Source organism: Manihot esculenta, chromosome 8 (genome assembly GCF_001659605.2).
Source record: "Manihot esculenta cultivar AM560-2 chromosome 8, M.esculenta_v8, whole genome shotgun sequence".
NCBI lineage: Eukaryota > Viridiplantae > Streptophyta > Magnoliopsida > Malpighiales > Euphorbiaceae > Manihot > Manihot esculenta.
Genome location: NC_035168.2, coordinates 15,569,589 through 15,582,657, shown reverse-complemented (window position 1 = coordinate 15,582,657; position 13,069 = coordinate 15,569,589). Strand labels below are relative to the sequence as shown.

The window sequence follows — 13,069 nt, the reverse complement described above, 5'->3', positions numbered from 1 at the left end:
ATAATAATATCTGCAGCCTATCTGTAACGGTTATAGATGAAAGGTCTTTTCGTTTTCTTTTGAAAAAACTTATCACACAGATATTGGTATCTGCGATTGTGTGCCTGTTACGATTGACACAACTCTTTTATGAAAAGAAAAGTGTGAAAATGAAAAGTTTTTGAGAGAAAACGAGTGAACAGAAAACACCTTCTTTGAGAGCTTTACAGAAAGCGTGAGGAGGATTTTTGTGATCGTTTTCTGTATTGCAGATTTGGAGCACATAGCTAATCCATCTGTTCAGAGAGCTAGCATTCCAGACGAAAACGTACGTATGGATACTAGGATTTTTGAAATCTAAAAGGTTAGTTTTTTTTTATCATTCCTTTCGAATTAAACGAAACACTCAGATCCTGAAAGGGAAAACAGAGATCTGTTATTTTTTCGCTGCGTAATTTTGGGTTGCAATGATCTTTGGGCTTCCTTACACATGACCCAATCCTCTTGTGAGATTCTGTAGATAAATCATTTATTGAAAGAAGTTAGTGTAGATGTTGCATCACCCGCAAAACTTTGGTGTGATAATTAGGTTGCTCTTCACATTGCCTCCAATCCAGTATACGATGAATGAACTAAGCATATTAAAGTTGATTGCCATTTTATCCGTGAAAAGATTCAAGAAAATTGAATTTTCACCAATTATGTAAAAACATTAGAGCAATTGAGTGATTTATTCACCAAGAAATTAAATGGACCTAAAATATAATATCTTTGTAATAAGTTGGACATGATAAATAACTATACTCTAACTTGAGGAGGAGTATTATAGTGTAAATATAATCTATATATAATTAGAGTAGACTGTAAAATCATATGACTAATTGATAGATAGCGGATTTTTAGGAGAATGATTTATTACGTTAACAAGACCTTGTAATCTCTATATAAATACTCTTTGTTCAAAAGAGAAAACTACAACTATTTCCTACAAAGGAGAAGCATAATACGAGAAGGAAGGGGCACCCAATGAGAATGAAAAACGAGTATTTTAATTTTATTGTTTCACTTCATTTAGTGCCTCGCTATACTGGAGCCCTCTTTATCCTCCGCTTCGTCTTCCTGCAAACCTCCCATTCCTACCACCAGCACTACTACCGCCGCCCTTAAAGCTATTTTTAAGCCTTTCAGTGGGAGTAGTAGCTCTAAGTCTTTCTTTTTTCTTGAGCTCAGCTGCACCAAGTCCTTCTCTGCCTCCAAAAATGAGAAATTTCTGGAGCGTTTGAGCCCCAAAGAAAATCTTGCGATGTTAGGGTTTAGAGCACTCTCTGGTCACTCTTTTATCAGGACAAGGATCGAAAATCCAGGGTAATTTTCACTCACGAAGGAGCCACAAGTAATAAGTCGTTGGCAGAAAGCAATGCCAAAAAGAGCTGGGCTAAATTGTTTGCAAAGAATCATTCTCGAAACCTAGGATTTGAGGTACGTTATATCCTCCAGCAGTATCAAATGGTCAAAGAGTGGTCAAATTTCACACAGAAGAATTGAAGCTAGAGATTCAAATATGGAAGAATACGCTAATTGGGAGTGTCTTCGGACTGAACCTGCGATAAAGAGGCATTGAGAATTTTGCCATGAGTCGCTGGAAAAGGTATGGGCTTATATATGCTATTTAGCATCAATATCAAGTACTCTTGCTTAAGCTTGGTATGTGAATTCAATAGGGCGAGTTGGGATTTCCAGGGAGTCCTTTTGATGAGTAATGACAGAGAGAGGGAGGGATTTCGCGGGCTCTGATTTTATGAGGTTCTTGATGTTCAACATTGGCTTCAGATGCTTTCCTCTCCAGACTGCATGATTGAGGCCCTGGTCGCGTAGGTGTTTGATGGCAGCAAAGTCGACAAACCCACGGTGGTGGGGGGTAGAGACAACAATTTTTGTGGAGATAGCTCTAAATACCTCTCTCCCCAACGCGTCAATTAGCACCATCGTTGCACCTTCGCTCTAGCAATCCTCCCTTCCACCGCCGTTGGTCTTCAGCTGATGGATTGGGACAGTTAATACCAAGTTATTGATGTTCTGTTGTTGAGGAAGAGAAGATGGAGGCCCTGCAATTCTCCCGTTGCGTGGGTGATGTGTGAGTGATCTGTTTCAACCATCAATCTCCCGAGGTTAACAGTGTCTGACATGGCAAATAATTTTTTTTAAGCCACCTAGGACATATCATGTATGTGTGCCGTTGAAAAATTGATTGGACTTTCATCTGAGTGACCGTTTATGATAAATATTTGAATATTAATAATTTTTTTTAAATAAATTGAAGTTTAGTGAACACTGTAAAACAATGACTTAAATTCCTGTAAGTGAAAATTACCTTTTGAATAAGTCTCATCAGTAATAGTTACTTTTATTTTATTTTTTCATTCCATGCATCTTCTCAAAAAATCCCAAAAAAGAAAAACGCGCTCTTTCTTTCATAACTGATTAAATTTAAATTATATCCCCAACCGCGGGCGGAGTCCATTTTGGTTAAGAGAATGCGTGCTTGGCCAACCGCGTACTTTTTTCACGCTGGAAATCTCCATTCAAACTGCTCCCGACGATTGTTCCTACTTGATTCACACCCAAACAAATGATTACGAGAGAGATTCAAAGTCCCGGCTCCAAAACCCACGGCATGTATCTTACAAATCAATGCTTAATGATCTTCTGTGATATTTCTCTACATTCTTTTAATAACCCATTTGGGTATAAATATGATTGATTCCCTCGCTTTCTTTATAACAATCTAATTTTCTCTTCTTTTGCATTTAATAGTTTACTTGCTCGTTGGTCCGAGTGCAGCAACTCCACTTTCAAGGGTACAAATATTTTCTCTTTTAATCGTTGCTTTTACAGTTTCAATACAATCCTGTGTAGCACTGATAATGACTATTTTCTCATTTTGTCAATTTTTTTTCTTGCAAATACGTGTTACCAATGTGAGTTATATTAAGATCACATAACTGGGTAATTTTGGCCAAGTTTAGTGCTTTGGAAAGTTGAATTAGGATTGCTAAAGTTCAGCCATCTACCATGCTATTGGAAATGGCAATTCTGGGAACTTGCATTCATATATATAATGCTTTTCAAAGTACTAGATGATTAATTGCATTGGTGAATGGTGGCTATAGGGCATATAGTGGAAATTTCTTTGCCAGCTTCTAATGGTTTTACGGAATTTGCTCATTTTTACTTTCGAAAGCTATCTATGCATTTGAATTAGAGATGTAGTTATCCTCACTACCTGATCATTGTCAGCTTTAGTAAATTCATCACCTTTTATGGAGACAATCCTAGTTGAAAATGAAGTGCAGCAGGAGGTTAAGCTACTTGATGCAATTAATGATGATCACGAAGGTGTTATTGTAGAATTGAACAAGCCTATCAACTCAGACGACTTTGCTTCAATGCTAAGAGCCTCAATTGCTCAATGGAGAAAGCAGGTATTTGTAGTCATTGATTTGATTGTGGTTTTTCTTCTGTCTCTTGATGTTAAAACAAGAAAGCAGTTAGTGATTAAGTTACAATTATGTGTGTAGGGTAAGAGGGGTGTTTGGATCAAAGTTCCTATTGAGCTAGTCAATCTTGTTGAAGCTGCTGTAAAGGTGATTTTGTGGTCTTTGTATAATGCAACAATGATGATTTCCAAAAATAACTACTGTTGACAATTTATTTTTTTATAAGTTGTAAAAATTTTGCCCATTTAATTGTGTAATTTTCTTCACAGGAACGGTTCTGGTATCATCATGCAGAGCCAAAACACTTGATGCTTATATACTGGATCCCAGAGTGCACTCATACTCTTCCTGCAAATGCCAGTCACCGAGTGGGAGTTTGTGCATTTGTAATGAATGAAAAGAGAGAGGTACTTCCCCACCGTTTGCCATCAATTATTGTAACCTTTCCATTTGGAAGTTGTGGTGGAAAACTTTCTCTGCATGCTTCTCACAGAGTCTCATGATGAGTCCTCTCTTATATGGATGCACTCGGCCATTATTGATGGTCCATGTAAAACGGAAAAATAAAGTATTTGTGAAGCATTTTACCAAAGGCTAGCCAGTTTATACATTAGAATGCATTTTTAATTCTCATCACATTCACTATGCAGAGCGGATCCACATCTACAAATGAGGGTGTCAATTGACGCCTTTTTGTGAAAATTTTTTTTGCATACATATATATATATATATTTATTAAGTTGACCCCTCAAAAATTTATTTATTAAATATTCTTTTAATAAAAATTAAAATTAAGTTATTTATTTATGTGACTCGCTTGGACATAATTAGTTCCTTCTTCTCTTTTTCTTTTTATTTTTTTTATATAGATTAATTAGATTGGCTCACTTTTATTCTATAAAGTTTTTGAAATGTTTAACTTTTAACCCTTCAAAATAAAGATAAAAAAAAACATAATTTTAGTATGCATTTTTTTTTTCATATGCTTACCCAGATTTTTCCTTTTCTTTTTTGGATCCGCTACTGTCACTATGTATAGTCAATATGATAGTAACAATTGATTCTAGCGTAGTTATAACTTGCTAGTTGACTTGGATATCTAGGAAGTTCCTTTTTTTTTTTCAGTCATTTCTTAAAATTATGCATTCGTAATTTTCAATTGAAGGTGCTAGTGGTCCAAGAAAAGACTGGAATACTTCGAGGAACAGGCGTGTGGAAGTTCCCTACAGGAGTTGTTGAGGAGGTATGTCCTTCCAAATTTCTTTCATCATGTATATAAGCAATAAGCACGCAGATAACCACTCAGAGTTTTATCATTCCAAGGGAGAACACATCTGTGATGCTGTAGTAAGAGAAGTTAAAGAAGAGACAGATGTAAGTCTACATAGAACAACTTGAAACTCAACTAAAGATCGAAATTATTCATGTAATTTAATGTTGAAAGTTGCTTTTCTGCTGACAGATCGATACAAAATTTATAGAAGTATTAGCATTCAGGTATGCTTCTTATATTTTGTTTTACCTTTGCTAGTACTTTTCGGATAGAGACCTAATGCATTAGATCTGAGGATAAAGAGAAGATTCTTTTTTGGAAATATATTTATCTCACTGTTTATATAATTTACAGGCAAAGCCACAAAGCATTTTTTGAGAAGTCAGATTTATCATTCATATGCTTGCTACAACCCCTTTCCTTTAACATCCAGAAGCAGGAATCAGAGATAGATGCAGCCCAGGTAATTTTTATTCAAAGCAAAATTATCCGGAAAAACAAACATGTTGGGATCACCAAATACCAATTAAAAATATAATTTGATTTCTATTAAAGCATACTAATAAATTCTTTTTAGTGGTTACAAGTTGCAAACTGGTTGATAGTACGAACTTCCATGTTTAGTATTGTTACTTTGCAATTGCCTGCAGTGGATGTCATTGGATGAATATGTCGCCCAACCATTTGTTCAGACAAGTGAGCTTTTGAAGTACATCTTTGATCTGTGCTTGGCAAAGATAGATAAGACATATTCTGGGTTTTCTCCGGTGCTCACCACATCAAATATTTCTAATGAAAATGGTTACTTGTATCTGAACAGTCGAGACCTGAGAAGCCAGTGAAGTCTGGTCATCCTTTGCCAGCTTAGCCTGTGGAGTTATACTCCAGAAAGACTTCTAACTCTTCAAATTCAGTTGTTCAAGCAATTAATTCATCAGGTTTTACCGTTAGATCATCCTTTGGTTTTGGTTTGATTGTTAGTGATTATAAATCTCTTTTTAAATGAGATCGTTGATGTTAAATGTTGTTTTAGTTATAGGTCTGCGAATGTGGTTGCCCATTTGTTAGCAACGGGTGCCCATTCCGAGTCAAGTTTGGAAGTTTGGTATGTTAATCCACCTCCTTTCTATTATGACTTCTTTAATGCAATAATAAAATTACAAACGTTTGTTTTCATAAAAAAAAAGAGAAATAAAAATTAAATTTATTATTGTGTTAAATGCATTATTTAATTCATAGTGTGAAGAATGCTCAGTTGATTAATAATAAATTATTATTTAGTTGATTCATTATTCATGTCTTATATTTTGTGGCTTCTCATTTTGAAAATGCCCAGCTTCTTTAATGGGCGGTGTCTGGGTCTGCGAATAGGTCTAGTATATAATAAAAGGAGTGGCTAAATTAACCAATTGTCCCTTAACTCTGAGGGTTGGTTCATCATCATCCTTAAATTTCAATTTGTATCACTGTAATAGAACAAGGAATTATTGGATAAATTATGTGTTCTATTCTATGAATAATAGAGCTATATATACAGATTACAAGAGCTCCTATATGATAAGAGTACAAATCACCTACAAATTTGCCTCCTAAAATTGGTGTTATAATCATCTTCTCTATACATGGAAGATAATCAATCACAGATTGTACAAACTATAACACTCTCACTCATGCTGGACTAGAGATATTAATCATGCATCATCTTGTTAAAGAAATATTCCACTTGAGGCCTATTAAATGATTTAGTGAACAAATTACTTAGCTACTCTTTTATCTTCACATGACTAATAGAAATTATATTTTCTTATATTTTCTCATGGATAATGTGACAATCTACTTTAATATGCTTAGTCTATTTATAGTACACTAGATTAGAGGCAATACGAAGAGCAACTTGATTGTCACATTAAAGCTTTGTTGTTGACGAAGGACTAAAGCTTTGTTGGTGACGAAGGACTCAAGCCAACCTTTGCTAATAGATAGTTTATCCATGAAATCTCACAAGTGGATTGATCTATAACTCTCTATTTAGATTCAACACTTGATTTGGATACAATATTTTATTTTTTATTTTTTCAAGACACTATATTTTCTCCAACAAACATAGTAGTTTGTAATGGACCTGCTTTCGCTTTTGGATCCAGCTCAATCAATATATGAAAAATATTTAATACAGGTATTCCTATGATCACTATAGAGTATGCCAAGTTCAGGGGTTCCCTTTAAGTAATATAAGATCTATTCAAGAGCTGCCAAATGTTTGACTGTGGGTGCAGACATGAACTGACTCACAATGTTCACTGTAAATACAATATCTGGTCAAGTCATTACTACAAGATATTTTAGTTTTCCAACTAACTTTCGGTATCTCTCTGGGTCATTAGAGGATCTCCATTATCTTTTGTAAGATATACATTAGGGACCATTGGTATGTTATAAGGCTTAGCTCCTATCTTTCCAATTTCAGTAAGACACTATGTTTCCTCCAACAAACACACAGTAGTCTGTAGTAGACCTTCTATCGCTTTTAGATTTAACTCAATCAAAATTTAAAAAACATTCCATACAAGTATTCCCATGATCACTATAAAGTATACCAAGTCCGGAGGTTCTCTTTATATAATATAAGATCTGTTCAAGAGTTGCCAAATGTTTGACTGTGGGTGCAAACATGAACATACTCATAATGTTCACTATAAATGCAATATCTGGTTGAGTCATTACTACAAGATAGTTTAGTTTCCCAACTAACTTTCAGTATTTCTCTGGATCATTAGAAGATCACCATTATCTTTTGTAAGATATACATTAGGGTGTTAGTGTATTTGTCCTAAACCATTATCTTGCACATTTTTGTATGTCATTTTGTTTTTTGATAAAAGAAGTTTTATTATTATTATTATTATTATTATTATTTATTTGCATGTTATATAATAATGATTAACATCCCTAGTTACTTATTATTATGATGATAATAAAAAAAATATAATTAGTATGATTATTGATTGATAATCATGAGATGATTATGTATACGTAGATACAAATCAATAATCATAGATACTTGTTAGATAACAAAGTATTGGATGGACCTACATTGAGATCACTACATGTGTTATTGTCATAAATGAATCTCAAAATAGTTATGTTTTTAATCATTTGACTTGAGATTGTTATAGTTTCCAACATAAGGATTGTTATGTTTTGACATAACCAAACATTGTCTTTAATCAGATAATCATAAATGTTATGATTGAGTATAATACAAATTATGCAGAGGATATTGAACAATCAAGATAGAATTTGTCCCTCTTTGAAAGAGATATCTTATGGACCCCTCGATAAGTGAAACTGAGAAATGTATGGCCGTACTCAAATGAATTGATAATATGATTAATATCTTTTGGTTTTATCAGTCTATTTAGACATCGAGAAATCATAAGTTTGAATATTATAAGTTTGACATTGACCATGACTTATGTTCAAACTAGATATCGTATGACAAAGAGATTAATACATATTCTGTTTATTAGGATTTATCGGATTATCGATCCTCATATTAATTGGATAGTCATAACGTCTTACTAGAGGCTGCTTATGATTTATGGGCCTTGTTGGATTGGGCCTATTACCAATTAATGTGAGCCTATTGGTCACAAACAAAAGAATGTTATTGATGTGCTATGTCAATTAATGAGCTAAAAGCCCGTTAGTATAATTAATAATAATATTAATAAAAATATTATTATTATTAATATTAATTATTTGTTATTATTATGAGATAATAATATTCAAAAGATCTGCAGCATATCTATAACTGTGACAGATAAAAGATCTTTTCATTTTCTTTTGAAAAGGTCTTATCGTATAGATATATTAGTATTTGCGATACTGTGATGGTTGGTTTTGAACACAACTTTTTTATGAAAAGAAGTGTGAAAATAAAAAGACTGAGAAAAACGAGTGAACATGAAAGACCTTCTTTGAATTGAGTGAGATAGGTTTTTCGTAATCATTTTTCTGAGTTGCAGATTGGGAGCATATAACTAATCCATCCATTGAGAGAGCTAGCACTCCAGACGGAAATGTTCTTGTGGATACCATTGAGGGTGTTCATTTCAGAAGCAGCACCATCAGTCCGGAACAATTTCTTTTCGTCAAATCTAAAATGTTAGTCTTTTTATCCTTTATTTCAAATTAAACGAAGCACTCAGATCCTCAAAGGAGAAACATAGATCTTTTATTTTTTTGCTGCGTAATTTTAGGTTGCAGTGATCTTTGAGATTCCTTACAGTAGTATCAGAGCTAACTTGTACTTTTCATTTAAGTTGAATATGCCATGATTGATGTGCTATGTGATATATGTTTATTTCAATGGCATGATAATTAATCTGTTCAGTTTGATTTACATATGATGCTGAAAACGATAGATTTATATATGATATGAATCGATGATATATGTAGATTTTATGTGAAAATCGTTTTCTTACAGTACTGACTCGCGGTTGTCGAAACCGGTAAAAAATAACCTTTTTGGTTATCAACAATCTTACAACTGTAGATAGTGGTGAAAGGATCGAATCCACAGGGAATTGAAAACTTATCTATTTTCCTTGTCAAGACCAAGAGAATTAATTGAAAGCAAAATAAAAATAAAGTGCAAGTAAAGTAAAAAGGGGGGGTTTTGAGATTGATTGAACTAATATAATGCTGAAAGCAATAAAAGAAAGCGAATAATAAAATAAAGAGATTTCAATAATGAGAAAGATCTAGTTGAAGAATTGGATCCACTTCAGTTGTTGGGATTGATCATTGACACTTAGTTTCCCTTGATAGATTCAATAGATTAGTTATGGAGATGGAAGACGCTTCTCACCACCATGTCTCTCCTTAATCTCACCACCATGTCTCTCCTTAATCATAAACCAATTAGGGAACGTTCTCTAATTAATCACTAATTAATAAGTTGCCAAGGAATGCTCTTGGGCCTTAGGCATCAAAACAACTGTCAATTGCATTAAGAAATAGAGAGATCTAATCCTAACTACCCAAACGCATGGTGATATTGCTAGATTATGCAACTTCCTTAGTTTTTACACAAGTGTTCTTATGTTTGAACAATCCAAGCAATTACAGACTCAAAATTATTCAAACTAACAATATATTACCTTGCAATCAAGAATCAAGTGGCCACATTGATCATAATAACAAAGCAATAATGGAATCAAGCATCAAATTGCACAAATATTGAATAACCAAAAGATAAACAACTTATATTCAGATCTTCCAATCCATAAAGCAACCAAAGTATCACCTAATTTTCAACTAGAACAAAAGGTTTCAGCCACTCATGGCTGAAATAAAAGAAGAAAATAAAGAAAGGAAGAAAAAGAATTGGTGCCACTTGCAATCCCGTATGTATGTCCAAGGGAGAGTAGAAAAAGCATGGAGAGGCTCCTTATGTGTCTTTTTATAGTTGAAAGTGTTGCCCTAGGTCCTTACTTGCTGCCCAAGTTGTTAAGTTGCTGCCCATATGCTGCCCATGCCGCCCATATCTTGCATTGATGAGGTAGAGCCTCTCTTTTGAATTTTGAATTTTGAATGTGCAAGACTTGAGGTGGCATGTGCAACTTCTTTGGCTTCTTTGACAAGCTGAATTTGAATTTCAAATTTGAATGTGCATCTTCTAAAGATTTGGCTTCTTTAATAAGGAAAAGGATTTTTGAAGATCTTGAATTTCAAACTGCTCTGCAGACTGCACTTTCCTTATTTGGCACTTTTCTTAATGAGCTGAATTTTGAATTTGAATTTTGAATCCTCTTAAGGATTTGAAATTTGAATTTCAAATTACTTTCCTTATTTGGCTCCTTTCAAGTTGCATTTGGCATGCTTGCTCTCCTTTGCTCCATTTTAGGCAGTTTTAGGGGCATTTTCACCAAATTATCTCTTTATACAATTTTCTACAGAATAAGATTAAAATCACAAAATTAGGCAGAGAAAGTGTAAATTAACATCAATAACCTCATGATAAAATGGTCTAAATTATGCTATATCAAGTACACATACTTTTTTTTGTTAATTGGATTAACAAGATATTATTTTGATTCTAAGTGTTAATATGATTAACAAGTTATTCGATTAAGGGTTTTAGAAATATGTTGATGGTGATTAACACATATGCATTACTGTTGTTTGTTAATATGATTAATAAACGATGGTATTATTTTCTGTATAGTCAATGATTGTTTGATATGATCAAACGATTACTGATCAGTTTAGTAAAATCATTTTGACTGGTATGCAGAATAAGGGAATTAAGATAGTTTACTGTTAATGTGATTAATGGTTCTGTTTAGCTTTGAGGGGCACTACCCCTTTGGACCCCTGTCAGCGGGAACCCCGCCCGCTAATCGGCTAGCGGGACTGCCGTGTGCGTAGCGCCTTAGATATCATTCCCGCAACAAATAGGCTTTAATCTAATAACTTTATAACATGTTTATATGAAATATGTTGTGATTATGTGAAGTCTTGGCATGGTGCATAGCATGACCTTATTAACCTATGAGATTGGTTATTGTTATCTTTATATGGGATGTAATTTTTAAATACGACCTGTGTGTCACTTATTTTAATATAATAGTCTAGGTTTTCTCTTATTTTATAAATGGAGATCCACAAGATGGAGATCCACAAGATGGAGATCCACAAGATGGAGATCCACAAGATGGAGATCCATAAGATGGAGAAGAGAAGACTCGTACTTTCATGGTGATGGTGGAGTTACCTTCCAATGACGAGTAGATTTCAAGGTGTGGACAAGCAAGCTCAAGATGTAAAGATATGTTCCATTGTAACTAATGTAATAGGATTACACCTAGATTATCCCTTATGATCTTCATATTGGCTTATGAATATCATTTTTAGATTTTGGCCATGCCATGTCACGTTTATATATTTTTGTCATATATTAGTATGTGATACTATGCATGATAGTTTATATATATATATATATATATGCATATATTATGCCATGATATATAAATAATATGTAATGCAAGACAACATAATTAAAATTAAAAGTTGAACTTTAACTATAAATTTTAAGTTTTAATGCCACCGATATATTAAATGCCTATTAAGACTAAGATCACCAAAATATAGATTTTGTCAAAGCAAGGTACTTAGGTTATCTTAATAAGATAGGATGAGTAATAGTTACTCATTTATTTAATTTGGTTGGACTTAATTAGGCTATCAAAATGGTTTTGGGCCTAAGGCATTAGATGTGGTAAAACATGCTTTTGACATATGATGTCAACACCTCATAATCTAAGAGTTATATTAGATATAATTGTTAAGGAGTTACCTACCTAAATAACTTAATTCTAAGCGTCATGTCAAAGTTGACTTGGAATTAGGTGAAATCTGGATATTAGCTCACTAAAATATTATTATTGTAATAATTCAATTTTGTTGAGAGTTATATTTTAGTGGGAGATTATTGTCACCTTAATATTAATTTATTTACTAAATTATTTATATTTGCATATTTTTGTAGATCATTATGGCTGCTAATAACAATTTCACTTTATCACTGCGATCCATCCTTGAGAAGGATAAACTGAAAGAAAATAGGACCAATTTTGTTGACTGGTTTAGGAACTTGAGAATTATTCTGAAGCAAGAGAAAAAGACCTATGTGCTTGAAGCTATCCTTGAACCACCTCCTGCTGATGCTACTAATGCTGTTAAGGACAAGCATAAGAAGCATGTGGATGATTCAATGACATTGGATGTCTTATGTTGGCAACTATGTGCCCAGAACTTCAGAAGGATCTAGAGTACTTTTAAGGCTTATGAGATGAGTGTCCATCTCAAACAGACTTTCCAACAGCAAGCTAGACAAGATAAGTATGAAACCACCATTGCATTGCATGATTGCAAAATGGCTGAAGGTGAATCTGTTAGTGCTCATGTTTTGAAGATGAAAGGCTATATTGATCACTTGCTAGGCTTGGCTATCCTCTGAGTTTAGAACTCTTCACGGATTTGATTTTGCACTCTTTACCTGACAGTTTTTCTCAGTTTGTCATGAACTATAACATGAACAACATGGAAACATCCATTCCTGAGCTGCATGGGATGCTAAAGACTGCTGAGATGAATGTAAAAAAAAAGCCTATCCAAATTTGAATGTCAATAAGGCAAAAGCCCATGAAAAATAAATGGAAGCCCAAGTCTAAAGGTGGTAATGGGCCTAAGGGACGAGACAAGTCTAAACAATAAGCCAAGGCAAAAGCTCCTAAGGAAATAGTTCCTAAGG

At 33.7% G+C, this 13,069-nt stretch overlaps 1 protein-coding gene across 2 annotated transcripts; it reads left to right on the top strand.

Moving 5' to 3' along the window:
* The first annotated feature begins 1,058 nt into the window (after positions 1 to 1,058).
* LOC110620412 (nudix hydrolase 2) lies at positions 1,059 to 5,816 on the top strand. Of its 2 annotated transcripts, none has more exons than XM_043958785.1 (10): positions 1,059 to 2,113; positions 2,794 to 2,837; positions 3,277 to 3,461; positions 3,558 to 3,623; positions 3,746 to 3,883; positions 4,642 to 4,719; positions 4,800 to 4,850; positions 4,939 to 4,973; positions 5,104 to 5,212; positions 5,400 to 5,816. In XM_043958785.1, exons 1-10 carry the CDS (start codon positions 2,076 to 2,078, stop codon positions 5,589 to 5,591), a joined length of 936 nt encoding a protein of 311 aa, XP_043814720.1. In that variant the 5' UTR covers positions 1,059 to 2,075; the 3' UTR covers positions 5,592 to 5,816. The 2 variants fall into 2 exon arrangements, with proteins under 2 accessions (XP_043814720.1, XP_021619827.1); XM_021764135.2 differs by having other exon boundaries at positions 5,327 to 5,557.
* The last annotated feature ends 7,253 nt before the right edge of the window (positions 5,817 to 13,069 follow it).

Coding starts and splice junctions, on each gene's coding strand:
- LOC110620412 (XM_043958785.1), top strand. CDS start 2,076: ATGGAGGCCCTGCAATTCTCCCGTTGCGTGGGTGATGT. Junction 3,462..3,557: donor TTGCTCAATGGAGAAAGCAG/GTATTTGTAGTC, acceptor TTATGTGTGTAG/GGTAAGAGGGGTGTTTGGAT. Junction 4,720..4,799: donor CTACAGGAGTTGTTGAGGAG/GTATGTCCTTCC, acceptor TATCATTCCAAG/GGAGAACACATCTGTGATGC.